Below are 24,611 nucleotides of genomic sequence, written 5' to 3' on the forward strand. Positions count from 1 at the left end.
TTCAAGGACTCTTTACAACTCATTTTCTTACTGTTACTTTTTATTTGCTTAGGCAAACACAAGGAAACCTGCAGATGCTGGAAATTCAAGCTACACACACAAAATACTGGTGAATGCAGCAGGCCAGACAGCATCCATAGGAAGAGGTAGAGTCAACGTTTCCGGCCGAGGCCCTTCGTCAGGACTAACTGAAGGAAGAGCTAGTAAGAGATTTGAAAGTGGGAGGGGGAGGGGGAGATCCAAAATGATAGGAGAAGACAGGAGGGGGAGGGATGGAGCCAAGAGCTGGACAGGTGATTGGCAAAAGGGATACAAGGCTGGAGAAGGGAGAGGATCATATGACAGGAGGCCTAGAGAGAAAGAAAGGGGGAAAGAAAGGGAGAGGGGAGCCCGGAGGATGGAGAGCAGGCAAGGAGTTATTGTGAGAGGGACAGAGAGAGAAAAAATAAAAGGAAATAATAAATAAACAAACAAACAAACAAACAAACAAATAAATAAATAAATAAGGGATGAGGTAAGAAGGGCAGGAGGGGCATTAACAGAAGTTAGAGAAGTCGATGTTCATGCCGTCGGGTTGGAGGCTACCCAGACGGAATATAAGGTGTTGTTCCTCTAACCTGAGTGTGGCTTCATCTTGACAGTAGAGGAGGCCGTGGATAGACATATCAGAATGGGAATGGGACGTGGAATTAAAATGTGTGGCCACTGGGAGATTCTGCTTTCTCTGGCGGACAGAGCGTAGGTGTTCAGCGAAATGGTCTCCTATCATTCTGGATCTCCCCCTCCCCCTCCCACTTTCAAATCTCTTACTATCTCCTCTTCCAGTCAGTCCTGACGAAGGGTCCCGGCCTGAAATGTCAACTGTACCTCTTCCTATGGATGTTGTCTGGCCTGCTGCGTTCACCAGCATTTTGTGTATGTTGCTTTTATTTGCTTGGTTTGTTTTCTTTCCCATATTATAAACAAAAGAAAATCTGCAGATGCTGGAAATCCAAGCAATACACACAAAGTGCTGGAGGAACTCAATAGGCCAGGCAGCATCTATTTTAAGGAGTACAATCGACGTTTCGGCCAAAGCCCTTCGGCAGGACTGTAGACAGAAAAGCTGAGGAGTAGATTTAAAAGATGGGGTGAAGGGAGTGAGAAACACAGGGTGATAGGCGAACCCTGGACGGGGAGGGGTGAAGTAAAGAGCTGGGAAGTTGATTGGTGAAATAGACAGAAGGCCATGGAAGAAAGAAAAGGTGGGAGGAGCACCAGAGGGAGGTGTTGGGTGGCAATGAGATAAGGTGAGAGAGGGAAAAGGTAAAGGAGGAGGGTGTGGGGGGCATTACCGGAAGTTAGAGAAGTCGATGTTCATGCCATCAGGTTGGAGGCTGCCCGAACGGAATATAAGGTGTTGTTCCTCCATCCTAAGTATGGCCTCAATGCAACAATAGAGGAAGCCATGGTAGACATATCAGAATGGGAGTGGGAATGGGAAGTAGAATCATAATGGGTGGCCACTGGGAGATCCCACTTTTTCTGGTGGACAAAGGGTAGGTGCTCGACGAAGCAGTCCCCAATCTACATCGGGTCTCACCAATATACAGGAGGCCACACCCAGAGCACTGGACACAGTGGATAACCCCAAAAGACTCACAGGTGAAGCGTCGCCTCACCTGGAAGGACTGTTTGGGGCACTGAATGGTAGTGAGGGAGGAGGTGTAGGGGCAGGTGTAGCACTTGTTCCGCTTGCAAGGATAAGTCCCAGTAGGGAGATCAGTGGGGAGGGATAAATGGACAAGGGAGTCACGTAGGGAGCGATTCCTGTGGAAAGCGGAAAGTGTGGGGAAGAGGAGAGAAAGACGTGTTTGGTGATGGGATCCAGTAGGAGGTGGCGGAAATTTCAGAGAATTATGTGCTGGACGAGGAGGCTGGTGGGGTGGTAGGTGAGAACAAAGGAACCCTATTCCTGGTAGGATGGCGGGAGGATGGGGTGAGAGCAGACATGCGTGAAATGGAAGAGATGCAGTTGAGGGCAGCGTTGATGGTGGAGGAAGGGAAGCCCCTTTCTTTGAAAAAGGAGGACATCTTCTTAGCTCCAGAGTGAAATGTCTCATCCTGAAAGCAGATGCAGTGGAGACGGAAGAATTGAGAAAAAGGGATGTAAGTAGCAGGGTGGGACGAGGTATAGTCCAGGTAGCTGTGAGAGTCCGTGGGTTTATAAATAAACATATAAATAAATAAGCTATCTGCAGATATAGAGTCAGTGAGATTGAGAAAGGGGAGGGAGCTGTCAGAAACGGACCAGGTAAATTTGAGGGCAGGGTGGAAATTGGAGGGCAAGTTGATGAAGTCAATGAGTTCAGCACGGGTGCAGGACGCAGCACCAATGCAGTCGTTGATGTAGCTTAGGAAAAGTGCAGGAGAGTCACCAGTGTAGGCTTGGAACATGGACTGCTCCATGCAGCCGACAAACAGGCAGGCATAGCTGGGACCCGTGTGAGTGCCCACGGCTACACCTTTTGTTTGAAAGAAGTAGGAGAGGCCAAAGGAGAAATTATTTAGAGTGAGGATAAGTTCTGCTAGGCGGAGGAGAGTGGTAGTGGACGGGAACTGGTTAGGTCTGGTGTCCAGAAAGAAATGGAGAGCTTTGAGGCCTTCCTGGTGGGGGATTAAAGTGTATAGGGCTGGGCATCCATAGTAAAAATAAGATGATAAGACCAGAGAAGCCCCTCCACTTCCTCCATTTTGCCTCCAACTTCCCCCAGCCCTCAGATTTACCTGGTCCATTTTGTGTGAGTTCTTTCTATTCCACATTGGTTGTTTGCCAGTCTTTGTCTCTTTATTATAAGTTCTATTGTATTTCTTTTTTCCCTGTAAATGTCTGCAAGAAAATAACTCTCAAGGTAATATATAGTGACATTTAAGCACTTTGCTAATAAATTTACTTTGAACTTCAAATTGTCTCCTCCTCAGGCCATTCCAGCTTGGTGCTGGCAATAAAACACCTGCACAACCAGCCACAGTCAGATCTTAGTCTGCATCTCCTTGCTGCAGTAGAGTATTCAGTCATTTCCTGAAGCAGTGGCGGGGGGGGGGGGCGCGGTTTGTTTTAGAATCCTTCACCCATTCCTCTTTCTCCCCCTCCTCCTGGCCAGGAGCCTTGCCCTTGCCCATTGCACCATTGCATTGAAGGTCCAGGGGTACAATGGGCAATGTGCCAATTTATGCCAAAGAAGGGAGATGGATGAACGCTGAAACTCTGTCACAATGGGATGTTTCCACCAGTTCTCTCTAGCGTACTCAGTCAATCGCCAACAGCCCAATGCCATTTAAGTGGTGGCAGGTTGAAAGGGGAGGTGCTGAGAACTTCCTGCTCCTTTGCCAGCTTCCTCATCCAAATAATGCATTGCCTTGGCTGGCACCAGATCAGTGTTGGCTCAGTTTCCACCCCGGCTGCCAGCACTCACAACTCAGGTGTCATCCACAATCCCCAACATCCTGACTTAGTACTGAACATGTTCAGGAGCGATCCACAGATAAAACTCACAGGAAAGTTACATCCACATGGCAGAAAACGAAACAGCTATACACAGCCCAAAGTTCGCAGTTCAAAGTTTTTGTTTACCCCAGAGGCACCGAGCCTCTCTTTCCCTCTCTGTGCTGCCCTACTGCATTCATGTCACAGTACACACAGCCTGGCTGGTGCTACGTATTTAACAGGGTTGCATACTCTTGAGAAGACGTTGTTTTGCACTAATTCGTACAATAAATGATTTTGCACTTTCAGTGTTCTATCAGCTCTGGAAGACCTGCATACCCATGGGGATCACTCACATAATGCACCAGCTTCTCAAACATTCTCTCCACCTTTTGTATCACAAAGCCCAGATGTTGCTGTGCTAATGACGGATATCGGCCTTATTTAAGAAGCTGTCACTTGCCATCAATAAGTGTCAAAAATGCTGCTTAACATGGAGAGCAAGGATTTTAATGAATTCATCAATAAAATGTCCTTCTTGTAAGGAGACAAATAATTAACAAAGGGTTGAATGATTATTAATCCCCTTTATTCTTGAAATCAGCCTTGTTAAACTCCAGTGGTCTATTCCTCAAATCAGCCTTGATAACATCACTGGATGAGGGTAGAGCCTCAAAAGGAGTGGAGAAGAGTAAGAAAACACCTCCTAATCCAGTAATGCATTATAGGCTTCCACTTCAGTCATTTGTCGCTGAATGCTGCTTGATTTATTTCTTAGAGCAGTGGATCAAGGAAGCTGAGCACAGATCAGAATTAAGAGACTTAACATATTAAGATGAAACTGGCCAGTTGCTTTTGGGGGAGAGATCTTGTTACAAGCCTCCAATGGGAGACAAGGTCACACGGTACAATCCTTCCTTCCATGGGCACACAACACTACTCTGCTTCCAAATAGTATGGAATAGTCAGGAGGGAAAGAATGATTACAAAGAAGCAGAATAAATATCCGTGCCTGACAAGACCCTAATGGAATTGTGCAGTTGTAAATCATAGTCCCACTTTAAATCTGGAAACCCCCTCATAAATGTGCTGGGGGGCCTAAGAGAGTTGAATAAACAAATTTCTCCATGTTCCACAATGTTAAAGAGGAAAGAAATATGACCCAAGGGAAGTGTTTGTCCATCACACCTACTCTGTTTGAAAGGGGGTGTGATATTTCTTGTTTGATGTTAAGTTTGTAATGCTAGTAAGTTTTATTTGAAAACAACCTATCTTATGCTTAACTAAAGAAAACTTTCATTCTTAACAAAGGGAATTCAGCTAATCCTTGGAGGGTCTTCCTCACCTATTGACAAACTGTTGGGTTAGTATCTAGTTAGGAGCAAGCCTGCTGTTTCATATCTCTCACAGGAAAGGTGGTCCAAGCCCCACACAAGGCTCTTGGAAGAACAGGCACAAAAACAGGATGGCGCCAACGACCAACATAACTAAAGCAACGTCCCACAGACAGTTCACGGAACTACTTCTTCTTCTTTTAAATGTACTTCTACCACTAATCTGTGTGCGACTGGAGCCTGTGATTCACATTTTGATCCTGTGTTTTGGGTCATCTAAATGATGTGGTGCTTTTTCAGTCTCCAAGGGAATTTGGCATGGTTGAGAATGGAACCTGTGGCCTAATGGTGGAGCAGAAGCCCACGATTGGCTCCATTACTCACTGATCTTGCTAATTGAAGTGTTGAGCAAGACTGAAATCAACGAGGACGAGAGCCAAAAGCGAGTGGGTGTTCAGTGGCATCAGTCTGTGTCTGACCAGACTCTCCCTCCCTCTCACTCACAGCTGCCAGAGGAAGGTGCAGAGTCTTGGGTCTTGGGCAAGGTTTGATTGGCACGGTTTGCGGATTGGACTCGTTTTTAAAATACTCTGCAGTTCATGTTACATGTGTTTCTGGATTCTGGTTGCACCTTTTAAAATTGCTATTTTGCACAATTTTGACTGGGGCATTTCAGTATGGATTAGCTCTGTGGTCTGCAGTCGATGTACGACACAGCGTTAAATTCAACCGAGCTGAACCACACTGAACATTCCTAGACCGTTTCGAGGACTCTACAGTTTGATGTTTAATATTCTGTGTGTTACTTGCATGTTTTTTTTTGCTGTTTGTGTGATTTGTTCTTTTTTTCACACGTTGGGTGTTTGGTGCTTTCTCTGAATGGGTTCCATAGTGTTTCTTTGTTTCATGGCTGCCTGCGGGAGGACCAGTCTCAGGGCTCTTTACTGCATACATACTTCAATAAATCATTTGAAAAGACCAGGCACCCAAAATCTATCCTTGGATAAAATATAGTGACCCAGTGATCTCTCAATAATTCCACTGCACAGGCACAATGTGAAATCTGAGTGTGCACAACAAAGAGAGACAAATTGACGAAATAAGCAACACTTTATTTACATAACTGCAAAATAGTGATCTGGTAACAACAGTACAAAAGGTCTTAAAATAAAATAATAAATATTAAAATTATGAAATCGAAGTGCTTGAAGTAGTGCAAAAATAGTCATATTAATACTGCATGAGCACTGTTGAGGGAGGGGGAGGAGAAACAGTCTACTTGGTGGGATAGGAGAGGGACGGAATCATCACTCGAACGATTGAACTTCAACCCTGGAAGGAGTCCCAGTGTCATAGAGAACTGCTGTAAACTGAGAAGAAATTCAATCTTGAATCCTGTTCCTGAAGGTTCTGTGCTCTGTCCTTGGGTATGTTGTTCTTCCACAATCTGTATGGATAAGGCAGGAATATTAGGTTAATGACCTGCAGCTCTGTAAAGCAGTAAATTTCAACACAGTTGGCGCACTCCAGTTCAGCTTCCTGATAAACGGACTGAAGAAAACATGCAAGGATTGAACAGCTACCATCAGCAATACCCCCAGTAAGGCAGTGCTACCATCAAGAAACCTTAAAACGAAGCTTATGGCTAATATGAGGAGAAATACTTTTAATGTGATTGGGGAAAGTAAGGGGTGGGGGGGGGGAATGTCAGAGCTAAGTATTTTTACACAGAGAGTGGCGAGTGCATGGAAAACACTCCCGGGGGTGGTGGTAAAGTTTGATACAATACGGACATTTAAGAGACTTTCAGATAGGAACATGGATGAAAGAAAAATGGAGGGTTATGTGGGAAAGAAGGGTTAGATTAATCTTGGAGTATGTTAAAAGGTCGGCACAACACGGTGGGCTGAAGGGAGCATATTGTTCATTGTACTGTGTTGTTGTCTGTTCGCTATGGTTTTCCATGGGATTGTCTTATGCAGCCCAGTGAGTCTCTTGCAATGGTATTTTCCCCTTCGGGGGCCAAGGGACCCATAATGTTCTATGTTGAGCTTGACTTTGAAGTTAAATCAAATTGGGTTAAATTGGGTCAGGACGTACAATAGCACAGTGGTGAACCAGTGGAACTGCTGTTCAGTTCTGAAATACTGATCTGCAGATGTGAGTTTTAAGGGCAATTTAAAATTCAAGTAATTAAATGGTCACAAACGGTGACCATGAAATGACCTAGAGTTTTGCTAAAACCCATTTGATCCAATATATCCTCCAAGAAAGGGGAAGGGCTGCCAGTCCCCACTCTGGCTGTGTGTGATTGTAGTTCCACAATACAGGTAATGTGGCTGATTTCTAACTGATTCCTGAAGCAGACCTGCAGAGTTCATCCTGCCGTAACAGAAAATAAAATAGACCACTTGGCCTCTCGCAACCTTTCCACTATTTGAGGGAATCATAGCTCGTTTTTAACTCCAATCTGTTTGTATCACACCTCAGATCTACTGGAGACAGGAGTGTGTAGCTGCTGTAAGCTGGAGGAAACAAAACAAACAAATCAAACTGCTGCAAGAACTCAGCAGATCAGGCAGTATCTGAGGAGGCAGGGCCGAGTCTTGATCTGAAACGTTCACTATCCCTTTGCCTTCACAGATGCTAGTTTCAACTCACTGGGATCTTCCAGTGGTTTGTATTTTTCACCGTTAAAGTTTAGTTCCATTCTCAGTTGGTTTGCATTGTAAAAGAAGAGGAATGTCTCTCTGATACTGAAACGTGCACTCATCAGATTCAATAGAGGGAAGCTGTTTGCTCTGGCAGGAAGGCTGGTAACAGATTGGGAAAGGACCACAGCATGGGAACAGACCCTTCAGCCCAATGAGTTGGTGCTAACCATCGACCACCCCTTTACGCCAATCCTACACTAATCCCATTTTCTTTTATTCTCCCCACTTCCTGATTAACTTCTCCTGTACCCTAACATTAATCCACATACTAGGGTGGCCAATTAACCCACTAACCAGCAGGCACTGGGAACATGGAAGAAAATCAGAGTGCATGGATGTAACCCATCTGGTCACAGAGAAAACATGAAAACTCCACACGTGCAGCACCCAGAACTAGGATTGAACCTGGGTCTTTGGCGTCATGAAGCAGTGGCTCTACCAGCTCAACAACTGCACTGTCATCATGCTGTGAGTTGTACTGCTTTCCGATGCACTACCTGAAATGTTGGAGGAACCAGATTTAAAGATGGTTCACAAAGGAGAATTGATTAAATTCAGACATGAAAATGGCTCGGAATAGGACTGACTGGATAGCTCTCTTAAGAATGTTTAGTTCAAATAGCTTGGAATGGGACTGATTTAACAGCTCTCTCAAAAACTTAGTACAGACACAATAGGCTGAATGGCCTCTTTAAGCAGTTTAATTTCTTTCTGTCTTGCTGCTGAATGTGACTAGTTTTGTGTGATGTTTATTTCACCGTGTGGAAGCCACACGGGTTTTCCTGGTGACAGCTGATGCCTCTGGAAAATTGCCTGCAATCATGCAAATGCTCACCAGTGCCCCAAGTTGACAGACTGAAGATGGTCTTGTTGCTAAAATAGGATTATGAGCAAACCAGAGTATCTCATGTCAGATGTTCGTGAAACATGCCACACTGGAAATCTCCAAACAAAAATTGCAGTCCTTTATTTTTAATTTTTGTCTGTAATGTCCATAAAACATAGTAGCAGAATTAGGTCTTTTGGCTCATAGAGTCTGCTCCACCATTTGATCAAAGGCTGATAGATTATCACTCCCAACTCCACTATCCCATCTTCTCCCTGTAACCTTTTACGAATTAAGAATCTATCAACCTCCACTTTAAATATACTCAATGACTTGGCTACCGCAGTCACCTGTGGCAATGAATTCCACAGATTCACCACCCCCTGGCTAAAGACATTCCTCCTCATCCCTGTTCTAAAGGGATATCATAAATCCATTGGCTGCTACTAGATTAGGCCACTCCAAGGATTAAATGCATCATGGACTTGAAGGAATGAATTGTGTTGTCTTGCATCAGCAGTATACTGCAAGGACTTAAAATTACGTAAGTACATAAACAGTGCAACAAAAAGAATAATAAATTTTGAATTGCACATAAGACATGGGAGCAAAATTAGGCCATTTGGCCCATTGTGTCTGCTCCACCATTTCGTCATGGCTCATCCTTGTTCCTGCCTTCTTCCTGTAACCCTTCATGCCCTGAATGATCAAGAAACTATCAACCTCTGCCTTAAGTATTCCCAATGACCTGGCCTCCACAGCTGCCGTGGCTCCACGAATTCCACAGATTCACCACCCTCTGACTAAAGAAATTCCTCATCTCCATTCTAAATGGATGTCCCTCTATTCTGAGGCTGTGCCCTCTGGTTTTAAACTCTTCCATTATAGGAAACATCCTCTCCATACCCACTCTATCTAGGCTTTTTAACATTCAATAGGTTTCAATGAGATCCTCCGACATTTTTCTAAATTCTAGCGACTACAGGCCCAGAACCATCAAATGCTCCTCATATGATAACCCTTTCATTCCCAGAATCATTCTCGTGACCCTCTTCTGAACCCTCTCCAGTACCAGCATGAGCTTTCTTAGATAAGAGGCCCAAAACTGCTCACAATACTCCAAGTGAGGCCTCACCAGTGCCTTATAAAGCCTCAGCATTACATTCTTGATTTTATATTCTAGTCCTCTTGAAATGAATGCTCACATTGCATTTGCCTTCCACACCATTGCATGCAAGATAATCTTTAGGGAATCCTGCACAAGGACTCCCAAGTCCCTTTGCACCTTGGATTTTTGAATTTTCTCCCCATTTAGAAAATAGTCTACACTTTTATTCCTTCCACCAAGGTCATGACCAGACACTTCCCGACACTGTATTCCACCTGCCACTTCTTTGCTCGTTGTCCTAATCTATCCAAGTCCTTCTGTAGTCTCCTTGTTTTCTCAACATTACCTGCCCCTCCACCTATCTTCATATTGTCCACAAACTTGGCCACAAAGCCATCAATTCACTCATCCAAATTACGGACATAAAAAGAAGCAGTCCTAACACTGACCCCTGCAGAACACCACTAGTCACCGGCAGCCAACCAGAAAATGCTCCCTTAATCAGTCAATGCCCTATCCAAGCTAGTATCTTTCCTGTAATACCATGGGCTCTTAACTTGTTAAGCAGTCTCATGTGTGGCACCTTGTCAAAGGTCTTCTGAAAATCAAGTGACAAAATCCTCTGACTCCTTTGTCTATCCTTCTTGGTATTTTTCAAAGAATTGCAATAGATTTGTCAGGCAAGATTTCCCCTTAAGGAACCCATGCTGACTTTAGCCTGTTTTATCATGTGCCTTCAAGTACCCCACAGATGACTCCACCATATTCCCAACCACTGAGGTCAGGCTAATTGGCCTAAAATTTCCTTTTTTCTGCCTTCCTCCCTCCTTGAAGAGTCGAGTGATGTTTGCAATTTTCCATTCCTCCGGAGCTGTGCCAGCATCCAGTGATTCTTGAAAGATCATCACAAATGCCTCCATAATCTCTTCAGCTACCTCTTTCAGAACCCTGGGGTGTAGTCCATCTGGTCCAGGTGACTTTCCAAACCTCAGACCTTTTAGTTCCCTAAGCATCATCTCCCCGGTAATAGCAAATGCACTCTCTTCTGCCCCTGACACTTCTGAACTTCTGGCATACTGCTGGTGTCTCCCACAGTGGAGACTGATGCAAAACACTTAATTAATTTGCTTGCCATTTCCTTGTCCCCAATAGTACCTCTCCAGCATCATTTTCCAATGATCCAATATCTACACTCACCTTTCTTTTACTCTTTCTATATCTGAAAAAACTTTTGGTATCCTCTTTTATATTATTGGCTAGCTTACCTTCATATTTCATCTTTTTCCTCCTTATGACTTTTGTTTAGTTGCCTTCTGCTGGTTTTTAAACCTTTTACCTTCCCACTAATTTTTGCTCTATTATATTGCCTCTCTTTTGTTGTTATGTTGACTTTGACTTCCCTTGTCAGCCACAGTTGCATCATTCTGTCTTTAGAATACTTCCTCTTTGGGATGTATCTATCCTGTGCCTTTTGAATTGCTTTCAGAAACTCCAGCCATTGCTGTTCTGCTGTCATCCCTGCTAGTATTCCCTTCCAATCAACTTTGGCCAGTTCTTTCATGCCTCTGTAATTCCCTTTACTCCACTGTAATACTGATACATCTGACTTTAGCTTCTCCCTCTCAGATGTCTATCATATTAGGATCACTGTCTCCTAAGCGTTCCTTTACTGTGAGCTCTGTAAACAAATCTAGTTCATTACACAACACCCAGTCTAGAATAACCCTCCCCTTAGTGGGCTTAACCACAAGCTGCTGCAGAAAGTCATTTTGTTGACATTCTACAAATTCCCTCTCTTGGGATCCAGCACCAACCTGATTTTCCCAATCTACCAGCATATTGAAATCCCCCATGATTTTTGTAAAATTGTCCTTTTGACATGCCCTTTGTAGATCCCGTTCGATTTGTACCACACATCCTGGCTGCTGTTCGGAGACCTGTATAAAACTTCCATCAGTCTTTTTATCCTCGCAGTTTCTCTGCATCTTCTGATCCTATGTCACCTCTTTCTAAGGATGTGAATTCATTTTTTAAATCAACAGAACTGCTCCAGCCCCTCTGCCTCCCTGCCAGTGTTTTCGATACAACATGTATCCCTGGATGTTAAGCTCCCTACTCTAATCTTCTTTCAGCCATAACTCAGAGTGCCCACATCATCACACCTGCCAATCTGTAATGAGTGCTACGAGATCATCTAACTTATTCCATATACTGTGTGCATTCAAATATAACAATTTCAGTCCTGTATTTGTCACTCTTTTCAATTTTATCCATATGTTACACTGCAACTCATCTCACTGACTCCAATTTTGCTCTGTTATCTGCCTGTCCTGCCTGATGGCCTCACTACATACAGAATCTGCTTGTTTACCAACTGCTTCATCCTCAGCTCTATTACTCCGGTTCTGATCCCCCGCCAAATCAGTTTATACCCTCCTCAAGAACTCTGGCAAATCTGCCCGCAAGGATATTGGTTTCCCCCCCACCCCCGACCCCAGGTTCAGGTGTAACCTGTCTCTTGTACAGGTCATACCTTCTCCAGAAGAGATGCCAATGATCCAGAAATCTGAAGCCCTGCCCCCTGCATCCGTTACTCAGCCACATGGTTGGACACCACTGTATTCTGGAATGGGGATGCTGAGGGATCTAGAACAGAAGACCCCAGTTTGCAATTTACATTTCGTTGACATTGGACGACTTGTGCAAACAAAGGGAGTACACAATCTCATTTATAGGCATTTGCCTTCTCAAGAACATGTTAAATGAAGAATCCATCTCACCTGTTTGTATGGATGTTGATGGCCCCATGGTGTTATCTCTTCAGTGCCCTCCACAATACTTAACCCTGAGCCAAAAAAAACACCCCTCCAAGCATTGATCTGGTCAGACTGTCATGGGGTCAAGCTGGCCCTCCTCTGTTGCATCGCTGACCATATTGCATTAGGTGCAGCTCTCAAACTGCCAAAGCTGTGAAACTTGCAACAGAGATACAAGTCTCTCTTGAATGAGTCTGAGTTGTTCTGACTGGGATAGTTCAAGGTTCAATCCACTGCCTGGGCTGAACTGGTGGATCTTATCAGGAGAATCTTAGTGATTTTTAGACAAGTTATATAGAACATAGAACACTACAGCACAGTACACACCCTTTGGCCCACAATGTTGTGCTTACACTTTTAACCTGTTCTAAGATCAATCTAACCCTTCCCTTCTCCCTCCAGTTTTCTATCATCCATGTGCCTATCTACAACGTTCTTAAATGTCCCTAATGGACATGTCTTTACCACCACCTGTGACCATTCACCTACCTTTCCCTATGGAAAGATCCTCCCTCTGACATCCCCCCTATACTGCCCTCTAATCACCTTAAAATTATGCTTATACCCCTTCACCTCAGCCATTTCTGCCTTGGCTATCAACTCTTATCATATTGTTCAGCTCTCTCATCCTCCTTCGCTCCAGAGAGAAAAGCCCGAGCTCATTCAACCTATCCTCAGAAGACATGCCCTCTAATTCAGGCAGCGTATCGATCAAAGGTACAGTAGGCACAGTGTATAAACCACAAACATGGGAAGATCTGCGGATGCTGGAAATCCACGCAGCACACACAAAATGCTGGGGAAACTCAGCAGGCCAGGTAGTATTTATAGACAAGAGTAAACAGTCGAAGTTTCGGGCCGAGACCCTTCATCAGGACTGTGTATATAGGGTCAATTTACGAACAGAAGGGCTTCTGCCCTTTTTATGTTTGCTACTTGCATCGCCCAAAATCATTAGCTTCATAGGACTGCCACTTACACTCGGCCCACACCTTTGTTTCCTCAAGCGCCAGTCTCAATCTGACCGAATGAAGCAATAGACTCGTCTAGTCTTGCTCCTATTCTGGTGACCAATGATGAAGGGTGAGGGGCAATTTCACGCTACGTGATGTCTCGGGATTGGGACCCAGTGACCTTGGATGTACTGCGATTGTACTCAATGATGGAGCAGGTATCAGGGATCAGATGGCCTGCTCCTGATTCTGTTTCTTCTGTCCCCAACGTGCATGTGTGGGGCAAAGGTAAAGGCAGGTCCAGGTTCACGCTGGTGCCTTCGAACAGGCTGACATGGTTTCACACAGCCACAAATGCATACACATTGAGTGTGCTCAGAATGCACACACACAGGCAGGGTAAGAGGAAATGCCAGTACCCACGGTTGAAGCCGTTTTCTCAGAGAACAATAACAAACAGGTGGCACGGTAGCGTAGTGGTTAGCAGAACGCTTTACGGTACCGGTGACACGGGTTCAATTCCCACTACTGCCTGTTAAGAGTTTGCACGTTTTCCCTGTGATTGAGTGGGTTTCCCCCTACAGTCCAAAGTTGGTAGGTTAATTGGTCATTGTAAATTGTCCCGTGATTAGGCTTGGGTTACATCGGGGGATTTCTGGATGGTGCAGTTTGAAGGTATGGAAGGGCCTAAATCATGCTGTATCTCAATAAATAATAAATATGATTCAATAAAAACTCATCTACCACCCTACTGAACAGAAACAGCAGAAATGGAAAATATGACAGAAATAGCTTTAACTCATGGAAACTGAAATTCCATTTATGGATGGAGTACTTTAATTCAACTGAGATGGGGACATAACTTGCACTACAAGATCACAACATCATATTTAATCACACAAACACGAGGAATTCTGCAGATGCTGGGAATTCAAGCAACACACATCATAGTTGCTGGTGAACGAGCAACTTTGATGTATGTTGTCTGATCATATTTAATCAATGGAACTCTCATGTCTACATCAGCCCCTGCTGCAGGAGTAACTTTATAACCTAAATTTCTGTTCTGACGCTTACCGAATGACTTCTATGGAAGAGCACTGCCTAAGGCTGGCTGCCAATTTCTCTGCTCCTGCAGATGTGATTTTGTTTCCTTCCAGGCTGCAGAAAAAAAGAGCAGAATGTTACGCACAATACTGTTCACATCCGTCCAGCGGCTGAGGCCATATACATGCTGAACATAAGAAAAGGCTTTGAAGGTAGCAGAGGAGGATCCATAATTTGACAAAGTTCATAGGGAATGCATTTGGATAACAAACATTCGAAACGCTATTCATACTGATCAACAGGATGGGCTGTTCTATTTGAACAAGCTGATAACCAACTGGAAATTTGCTCAAAGGATTAAGGCATGAATATATTCACCATCAACACCTCAATCAAAAAGTTATGGAATTAAACATGGGTTGTGCCTTCTAGTTCACTACACCAATAATTTCTCAGGATATACTAAAAGCTTAAAGCCACATATAATTCATTCTATTTACATGTAATAGTTCATATGTTTTAAGGTGATTGGAGGAAGTAGAGGGGAATTGTTGCTGAAATGTTTTTGATACAGAGAATGGTGAGTGCGTGGCATGCACTGTCAGGGTGGTGGTAAAGGCAGATATATTAGGGACTCAATTATTGTAACAGTGTACCACCCAAGGGGGCCTCCTAAGTGCCGACGGTCCGACTGGTTTTATGGAATGTAACAGAGCAGTAATAAAATCACTGACTATACATGTAAGAATGAAAAGGCATTGCTCAGTTTAATTTTGTAAATCATTTTTACAATGAATAAATTTTACTTTAATAAAAAAAATAAGAGACTCTTGGATAGGAAGATGGATGGCTGAAGAATGCAGGGCTACGAAGGCGGGAAGGGTTGGACTGATCATGGAGTAGGTTAAAAGGTTGGCAGAATATCGTGGGCCAAGGGGCCTGTACAAAGCCGTGCCGTTCTGTGTTCCACGTAATGCTTGCAGGAGAACCTGATATAGTCGGATTCCTTGTCAGACTCGTTCAGGTTCAAGGATGCATTAAGTTTTGATCCAAAGGTTCAACTGGATCAGGAAATAAAGGAACTGGGTTCTCTGTGGTTCTCTTGGCTGTGGTCACTGTTTCGCTCCCTGTGGGTAATACCCCTATACCGAATTATTCCTCTTCTCCTCATTCATTGGCCTTCTTTCCTAATGCAGCAATCCCTTCAATCTATTGGGCACCTGGCTTCTTCGTGGATCCACAGAGAAGGTAATGGAATCCAAAGTCCATTGCGATGCTGCCTTGATCACTATTTGAACAAAGAGGAAGAAGCTTGCTGGAAAGCTGTAAGGATTGGTCCTAGTCACATCCAACAGAGCGCTCTGGAAGAACAACCTCAAGCATGTAGTAATCAAGGCCCGATGGCTGGTCCCTAAATCTGTGAATCTCTGTGAGTCCACCGGGGAAGCCAAAGCCTGATATCTGCGAGTCCTCACGTTCTCTGGCGACTGGAGGCCAAAGACGGCCGGTCCTGGGGTGGAGGATAGTTTGTGTGCATGGGTGGGTGGGTGGGGGCTTGTTTTTCCATTGCAGTTTGGTTGTTTCTTGTGTTCCCCAAGTATTGTGGACACGCAGTGTTGGCATCGGAAAGTATGGCAGCACTTGCAGACGGCCCCAGCTCATCCCCGGGTGTGCTGGCAGTTAACGCAAACAACGCCTTTCACTGTACGGTGATAAATAAACAAATCTGAATCTGATTCAGAACCTGGCAGGAGACGTGCATCAACAGACTAGATCAACTCCTCTTTCAGGTTCTGAGCATGTCGTTCCAACAGGTGTATTTAATATTTAGGTAATATTTGAGTACTCTTGTAAATATCTTGGTTGATTAAGTATTCTTGCTCGTCTAAATAATTCATCATGGCTTATATGCAAAAGAATGCGAATTGTATACATCATCACGTTACCACATGATATGTGCATGCCTCACATAAAGTAAACACGAAGTTAGACTCACATCTCAGTCTTCCTTTGGATTAATTTAATACTTTGAAGTTACAAAAATGTAGCAACCACCTTTACTTTGCTCTTAAGTCTGCATGGTTAATGTAGCTGCTATCTCCAGAATGCAGCCGTAACGTCCTATTAGACCCAGCTCAGCCGGAAAAAATCCCATCAAGTGCACATATCCACCCTGCGACAGAACTCAGACTGAAAGGTTTCTCAGAACATCTCGAGCAGAACACAAATAGCGAGAGGTAAAAATCTTGGCTACACTTCCCACGCCTGCAACATCAAATCTCCATTCATCACGCAATCAGTTTGAAGTGCATATGGCATCTTTAATTATTTTCAGGTTTTTAGCTTCCCAAGAAGCTGGAAATAGATCTAGATGATAGAAATCTCTGCAGGGCAGAGTGTGACTGAATAGTTTTCATTGCACTGGGAATCAGAGTTGGAAAACGGGTGGGGTGGTCTGTCTGCATGCATTGGGACTGACTGACAGTAGTTGTTCCCAATCTGGGGACTCCTTGTGGACCAATGTTTACAGACAGTCCATGAGGGGTTGATAATATTGAGGCAATACATACATGAGGCAAATTTATATGAAGCACTGCCACACTGCCACACGAAAGCAGTATCTGTCGTCAAAGATTCTCACCACCCAGACCCTGCTCTTTTCTCGCTGCTGCCATCAGGAAGGTGGTACAGGAGCCTCAGGACTCACAACACCAGATTCAGGAACAGTTACTACCCCTCAACCGTCAGGCTCTTGAACAAAAGGGGACAACTACACTCATTCTACTTCTGGTGTCGCACAACCTATCGTGTCACTTTAAGGACTCTTTAACTTGTTATTTCATGCTTTTTCCATGTCATTTTATTTCATACTCATTACCTATTGCTATTTGTTTCTACTTGCATTTGCACAGTTTGCTGTTAATTGATCCTGTTTACAGTTACGGTTCTCTAGATTTGCTAAGTATGCTGCAGGAAGGAGAATCTCAGGGTTGTATGTGGTGACGTGTTCGTAACCTGGTAATAATTTTTACTTTGAACTTTGCAATCCAATTAAGATGCTGTCAAAAATAAACCAGTAAATTCCGTACGCTCGCTCGCTTGCCCGAAGGGCTGCTAGAGTCCTTGGGATTGCCCCAGTTATTTAAGAGGAATGGCCCATGAGCTGGTGGAGGGGGGATAGTTTATTGTGTATTGTAGAACAACACACGATTACAGGTGCACTTCAGCACTCGAATGGGTGCAGCTTGGAAGGGAATCAGCAGGCCGTGTTATTCCCATACACGTCTTGCTTATTGGTGGTGGTGGGGGAGGTATGCTCAAAGGTTTGGCAAGCGGCCTGGCTGCGTGAGTAACTACCAGCCACCACATATCGCAGACAAGTGTCAGCGGTGGAGGGGATGAACACTTAGGGCAGTGGAGGAAGTGCCAATTAATCCAGCTGCTTAATTTTGTCCGGGCACGTGTGGCGGCCATGCGTCCGGGAGAAAGAAGCAGGCAGGAGAAGTCCCTGCTGACACCACCCCCCTGTAAACTCCCTTTCCTGAAAGCTCCCTTCTGGAAAATGATACAGGACTATTAAAACAAAAAAAAAATCAAGTCATTTTAAAAGTTTCCTCCCCCAGGCAGTTAATCTGTTCTAGTTAGACACACCCAGCCCTTCTATCTATTAACCCCATCACTGCACCACACTGTAAGCGCTTTAAACTACTGTTATAATGATGTTTACATTGTAAATACATGTTGGCATTTATGCACATTTTATTCCATATCAGTACTTTAACTTCTAACTTTATATAATTCCTTGTCATTGTTAAATGTTGTTTTTGTTGCATGTCACACTAACACACCGAAGCAAATTCTTTATACATGCAAATGCATATGGTGAATAAAGTTGATCCTTCATCCTTGGTGGTGTTAAGCTCTTTTGAGCCATGCTCAACTGCACTCACCAGGGAAGATGGTGAGTATTTTTCCACCCACATAATCTCTGCCATGTCAGTGATGGAAAGGCCTGAGGACGACTCATCTGTCACAGAATATCTGCCTCTGAGATCTGTTCTTCTATTTAAGTGGCTGGTCATTCGATGATGGATGGCTCAGCAGTGGTAGAGCCACACTGAGCGTCAAGGGTAGGTAGTTAAGTTCTTTCTTGTTGGAGCTGGTCATTGTCCGGCACTTGTGGCAATGAAGGCCAGTAATCTGCCCTTGCCTAGATTCTGTTTGGATCTTGTGGCATGATCTTCACGATGCTGGATACAAGAGAACCTAGCTCAGTGGGCCTACCCATTCTGCACAATACTCAGTCTCCAAAATGTCCCCAACAGCTTGTAGCACCAAGTTGGGAATGGAACTTAAGGTGAAAGGCAAAATATATAAGGGGAATCTGAGAGGGAACTTCTTCACTCAGAGGGTGGCATGAGTGAGGAATGAGCTGACAGCGGAAGTGATAGGTGTGGGCACAATTGTAACATTTAAAAGAAGATTTTATAGGTACATGGATGAGAGGCATATGGAAGGTTATGGTCCGGGTACAGGGTAGTTGGGTCCAGATAGAAGATGAGATCCCACGGACCAGAGGGACCAAATGGTGTGGTTCTGTGTTGTAGCACTCTAGGAGTGTGACTTAGCAGGCTTTAAAAGTTATCATTGAGTTCTGTAGCTATTCAATGTCTTTAACATTGAGGGGCACTTAAAAATCTTGAAGTTTAAATAAATAATTTGAAAAATAAAATATTTTAAAACTCTAAATGTTAATGTCGTGAAATAGTTTAAATAAAACAAATTTACCTCTTAAAACTTTAGCCTATAATCCCTGTTGAAACTAAAAGATACTGGCCCGGACAGGCAATTCCCCAAAATAATGCAGTAAAATTGGGCTCTGCTCTTAAGTTCCAAATCCAATAGCTGTGCATGGAAGTTTGGGACAAACTTAAGATTGCCAGTTCCCATCAGAACTCTCATCAGTAGCCAGAAAGATCTGGCTCAAATTGGAAAGTTCTCAGCTCACTGCCTACACACTGCCACCTACAGGAATATGTGGGCATTGTAGCTGAACGGTTACTCTGACTTCAGATATCCCGGGGCTCCGATAAAACTGTATCAATAGTCATAAACCCATGGTTGACAGAGCACACAAGGTATATGTGTTCATCTCTACATACATTTCAATCTGCAGACACCATATTTTAAAAAGGAATCTGGATTTATATAGCATCAACCATGAAAATCAGTATCAGTAGAGGTGGGGCTGAGGAACAATGAGGTCTCAGAGGACAAATATGCCAGTAAGCTAATGTGGCAACATGGGTGAGCATGGCCACAGGGGAAGCAAAACAAGCAACAGGGTTTATTTCTAGATGGATTAAATTGAAAAGTATGGAAATTACAGAAAGCCCGAACCTTGGTTAGACTACATTTGGAATGACTGTGTATAGTTTTGGTCATCATATTGTAAAAAGAATACATGAAGGCATTGAAATGAATACAGAGAAGATTCTCAGGTGTAGTATCAGAAAACATGGGTGTGGGTTATCAGGAAACGATAAGAAAACAGGTTCTCTTTTCATTTAAGGAAGGCTGAGGGATTGCTTAACAGAGGTTGATGGGGTGGATGAAGAGCACCTTTGGAGAAGGGTGCAACTACAGAGCCATGGAATCCAATAGCAAATTCAGAAGGTACAGGCACTAGCCAGTGAATGGTGAGTAATGTGGAACTCACTCCCACAGGGAAATGTTTCAAGCCAGTGGATGATTGGCCAAGCACATTAGGCTGAAGGTGACAGTGAAGGATTTGGATGAGTAAAGTCAAAAGGTGGCTCAAGTAGAGCTTTAGTTCCAGAATGGACTGGTTGTGCCAAATGGCTGGTTTCTGCATCAGATATCTTACGTAATCCAATACAACCACGAAAGAAAAACAATCATATTTTTAGATTTAGTATAATGCAATGAGACTTACTATCCTCAGTAGCTTCATATACATTTATCAGGCAAACTGGCTGGGCTCTGTACCTGCCAGGAGAGATTTATTTACATTGCAAATAAATTAGTGCTAGCTAATTAATGCATGAAGATGGTTTCTGCCCTGCATGTTATTGTTCATTACCAGGTGACCATTGCTGTGCAATGTTAAGATCCCTCCAGAGCCAATCTAGAGGCCCACTGATATTTTCTGCCTCACTCAAGTTGTACTCACTCAAGTTTCCTTAAGCTCTGCATTCTGGGTAGAACTTTAGCCAACCATGCTGTCCCCTCGTCGCTGACGTTATTCCAGGACAAGCTGCAAGGAGGAGCAGGGAAACAAAAAGGCTCACTTAGAATTTTCATCAGCACCTTACCTCAGGGTATGCCAAAAGGTTGCAGGGCATTGGGCCTTCTCCCGGCAATGGATTTGGAACTCCTAACTCTGTCCCAGGACTCTGGTCATGTCCATGTGGGGCTAGCAATCCCATCCCGTCAATACCCCAAGCTGCAGAAACGCCAACAAAAGCTCCAAAGACCTCATCCCTAGGAGAGGAAGGGTCTTCACCTCAAAGCCATACAAGATGGGCTACACCTGGGGACAACTTGAAAGACTGGCCCAGGGCAGAGGATTCCTAGGGAGATGGGCTGAAAAAAGGAAGTAGTGTAAAGGTCTGATTGTCTGTGCAAACCTGATGGGCTGAAGAACCTGCTTTGATACTGTATGATTCTCTGATATCTAGGTCCCTTACATAAATAATACTTGAACAAAAATAGGGGGTGCTGTATCATGTGCTGTATCTTTGTCAAAAAGATAAAACCAAACATCTGTCTGTGAGCAGTTCAGGGCCCCTTGTCTAAGAAAGGATGTGCTGGTATTGGAGAGGGTCCAGAGGAGATTCATGAGAATGATCCGGGGAATGAAAGGGTTAACGTAAGATGAGCACTTGATGGCTCTGGGCCCATACTCACTGAAATTTAGAAGAATGGCGGGGGGGGGGGGTGGAATCTCACTGAAGTTTGAAAGACCTAGATAGAGTGGGCATAGAGAGGATGTGTTGTATGGTGGGGGAGTCTAGGACTCCATACTTCAAAGACCACAGCCTCAGAATAGAAGGACGTCCCTTTAGAACAGAGATAAGGAGGAATTTCTTTCGCCGGGGGTAGTGAATCTGTGGAATTTATTGCCAGAGATGGCTGTGGGGTCCAAATCATTGGGTACATTTAGATTCTTGATTAGTAAGGGCATCAAAGATGACAGGGAGCAGGCTGCAGAATGGGGTTGAGAAATGGGGAGGCTTGACCCAAAAGCAACAGAGACGACTTAGCAGTACACAATATTTTACTAGTCAACTGCAAAATAACAAACCACCAGGGGTCACAAAGTAAGAGAGAACAGATACTTAACACAACAAGACAATGAGGTGACTGAAGGCTGAGAACAACTGGTTGAGGCTGGCTGGTGAGCGAACAAATATTGTTGCTGTGAGCTGGGTTTCAATAGGCTGCCGGTGACAATTTGGAAATTAGTAGCAGGTGGCTCATGTTAGCTGGGTGGAGACTGGGAGGTGCCTGCCTGCGCAGGCCTGGTAGAACCACTCCCCCCTCCTACGGCAGGCTCCTGACAGCCCAGGGTGATCCAGATGGATGTGGTGGAATTTTTCCAATGAGCGATGGATCCAGGATGGAACTGGATGGCACCCAGGGCCATACCCTTCCCAGTCAACTAGCTACTGCACACCCTATCCACGGCACCATAACTCCATCATCTGGTGAACTGTGCACATGGGACCACCCTCCACCATCCCTGGTTCGAGAGGTACAGGCTCAGGCAGGCTGAGTTGTCCATGGACAACAGGCTTAAGGCAGGGCACGTGGAAGGTAGGTATGGGGGACGGTGGCAGCTGGAGATGGTAAGTTGTCGTGTTGTTGCAATGGAACCAATGAACCAGGGCGAGAGCTTACGGGAGTTGGTGCAGAGATGCAAATGTCAGGTGGACAGCTGGACACAGTACCCAGGCTGGAGTCATCTAGATGGGCACCCAGGCGGTTAGCTTGGAGGCAGCAGGCACAGTTGGCAGCTACTTTGGCACTCTGTGCCTTCTTCTAAGCATCTTGGCATCAGCGAAACAATCCTGGCGGATGGGACCTCCACCTTTGGCTCTTCCACAGAGAACTATGAGAGTTGGAAGCCATGAAGCACTTTAAAGGGCCGAGAAAGTGTGTAGATTGTGGGGCAGTTCGGACTTCTTCTATGTTGAAGGACTAAAGACAGCAAAGCATGGCAGAAACTTCTCCACTTGCTGATCGGCTATCATTTGCAGACCAATGGACAGTCAGGAAGAGCCAGAGGGGAAACTCACTGAGGCGTGGAGAAAGGAGGAGTAGGCTCACCAGGAGCGGGACAGAAATCATGGGTCCTGGGAGAGGCGGTGGTGGTGAACTATATGCTGGAGAATCAGGTCTGCTGTCCCAGCGGCTGACAGAGTTCGGGGAGAGCACTGAAGTGGGCTGCCTTGGAAAACCAATTGGCTGCTGTTCTGATCACTGTGGCCCCATCGGAAGATGGCAAACCCGCGGTGAAATGAATGGCGAAGGGGGGTCAGTGGTCATCAAGGGACTGGCAGTGGCCGCAGGAGCCCAGAGGGCCACTGGTTGGAGGAGTGAGACTGGGCACGTTGAGAGCAGGCAGAAATTAACTTACATCCATCTGTGGTCATGGTGGGCCACGAGAACCAGTGTCACAGAAAACCTAGGGTCCGCTGTGCTGAGGGTCAGTCTCCACTTCAGCTGGGTCATACTGTTGTGACAGGGTGTCTGCCTTTGTGTTCTAGGATTTGGGTTGGGGTAGGAGATGAAGTTGAATTGCTTGAAGAAGAGGGCGCAGCAAATCTGATGCGGGTGGCATTGGCGGGAATATTGAATGGATATGAGGTTCCGTTGGTCAGTCAGCCAATGTCTCCATTCCACCAAGGCCCATTTAAAGGCAAGTAGCTCCCTGTCTCCTACGCCATAACGGCATTATGTAGAGTTAAATTTGCGCAAGAAGAAGGCACATGGGTGGGTCTTCTCCTCTGGTCCTTGCTGAGGGAGGATGGCCCCAGCGCCCATGTCAGGTGTGTCCACCTGTACCATGAGAAGGTCTGGAGGGATTCAGATGGCGGAGAATGGGAGTAGCGGTAAAGTTTCTTGAGCTTCTTGAAAACGTGGTTTGCTTTGTTTTGATGAAAGCGAACCCTTCATCGGCTGGGGACTGGGGCAGTCGAATGAAGCTGTGCTGTGCTGTGCTGTGCTGAGGGAATTAAATGCAGCATCTCCAAGTCTGTGGATGACACGAAGCTGGGCGGCAGTGTTAGCTGTGAGGAGGATGCTAAGAGGATGCAGGGTGACTTGGATAGGTTAGGTGAGTGGGCAAATTCATGGCGGATGCAATTTAATGTGGATACATGTGAGGTTATCCACTTTGGTGGCAAAAACAGGAAAACAGATTATTATCTGAATAGTGGCCGATTAGGAAAAGGGGAGGTGCAACGAGACCTGGGTGTCATTATACACCAGTCATTGAAAGTGGGCATGCAGGTACAGCAGGCGGTGAAAAAGGCAAATGGTATGCTGGCATTCATAGCAAGAGGATTTGAGTACAGGAGCAGGGAGGTACTATTGCAGTTGTACAAGGCCTTGGTGAGTCCACAGCTGGAGTACTGCGTGCAGTTTTGGTCCCCTAATCTGAGGAAAGACATTCCTGCCATAGAGAGAGTACAAAGAAGGTTCACCAGATTGATTCCTGGGATGGCAGGACTTTCATATGATGAAAGACTGGATCGACTAGGCTTATACTCGTTGGAATTTAGAAGATTGAGGGGGGATCTTATTGAAACGTATAAAATCCTAAAGGGATTGGACAGGCTAGATGCAGGAAGATTGTTCCCGATGTTGGGGAAGTCCAGAACGAGGGGTCACAGTTTGAGGATAAAGGGGAAGCCTTTTAGGACCGAGATGAGGAAAATCTTCTTCACACAGAGGGCGGCAAATGGGTGGTGAATCTGTGGAATTCTCTGCCACAGGAAACAGTTGAGGCCAGTTCATTGGCTATATTTAAGAGGGAGTTAGATATTGCCCTTGTGGGTAAAGGGATCAGTGGGTATGGAGAGAAGGTAGGTACAGGATTCTGAGTTGGATGATCATCCATGATCATACTGAATGGCGGTGCAGGCTCGAAGGGCCAAATGGCCTACTCCTGCACTTATTTTCTATGTTTCTATGTACACGTCTGGGATGTAGTCCTGCATGGCTTCGGTCTCAGGAGGGGAGAGAGAGATCAGATGACCTCCATGAAGGGTGGTGCCTGGGAGGAGGTTGAACGCACATTCGTGTGGTCTGCCAGGTGGC

At 45.0% G+C, this 24,611-nt stretch overlaps 1 protein-coding gene across 6 annotated transcripts in view; it reads right to left on the reverse strand.

Annotated features, from left to right (window-relative positions):
• Positions 1-5,898: 5,898 nt before the first annotated feature.
• The window catches only part of nlrc5 (NLR family, CARD domain containing 5), a 218,189-nt gene continuing 199,476 nt past the window's right edge, over positions 5,899-24,611 (reverse strand). For all 6 annotated transcript variants that reach the window (XM_072279467.1, XM_072279466.1, XM_072279468.1 and 3 more), the window contains 3 exons: positions 20,458-20,541; positions 14,295-14,378; positions 5,899-6,247 (listed from right to left, as the gene is read on the reverse strand). In XM_072279467.1, the coding sequence (XP_072135568.1) occupies positions 6,151-6,247; positions 14,295-14,378; positions 20,458-20,541 (265 nt within the window). In that variant the 3' untranslated portion in view covers positions 5,899-6,150. The remainder of the gene's footprint in view (positions 6,248-14,294; positions 14,379-20,457; positions 20,542-24,611) is intronic.

Source organism: Mobula birostris, chromosome 15, assembly GCF_030028105.1.
Source record: "Mobula birostris isolate sMobBir1 chromosome 15, sMobBir1.hap1, whole genome shotgun sequence".
In the NCBI taxonomy this organism is placed as follows: domain Eukaryota; kingdom Metazoa; phylum Chordata; class Chondrichthyes; order Myliobatiformes; family Myliobatidae; genus Mobula; species Mobula birostris.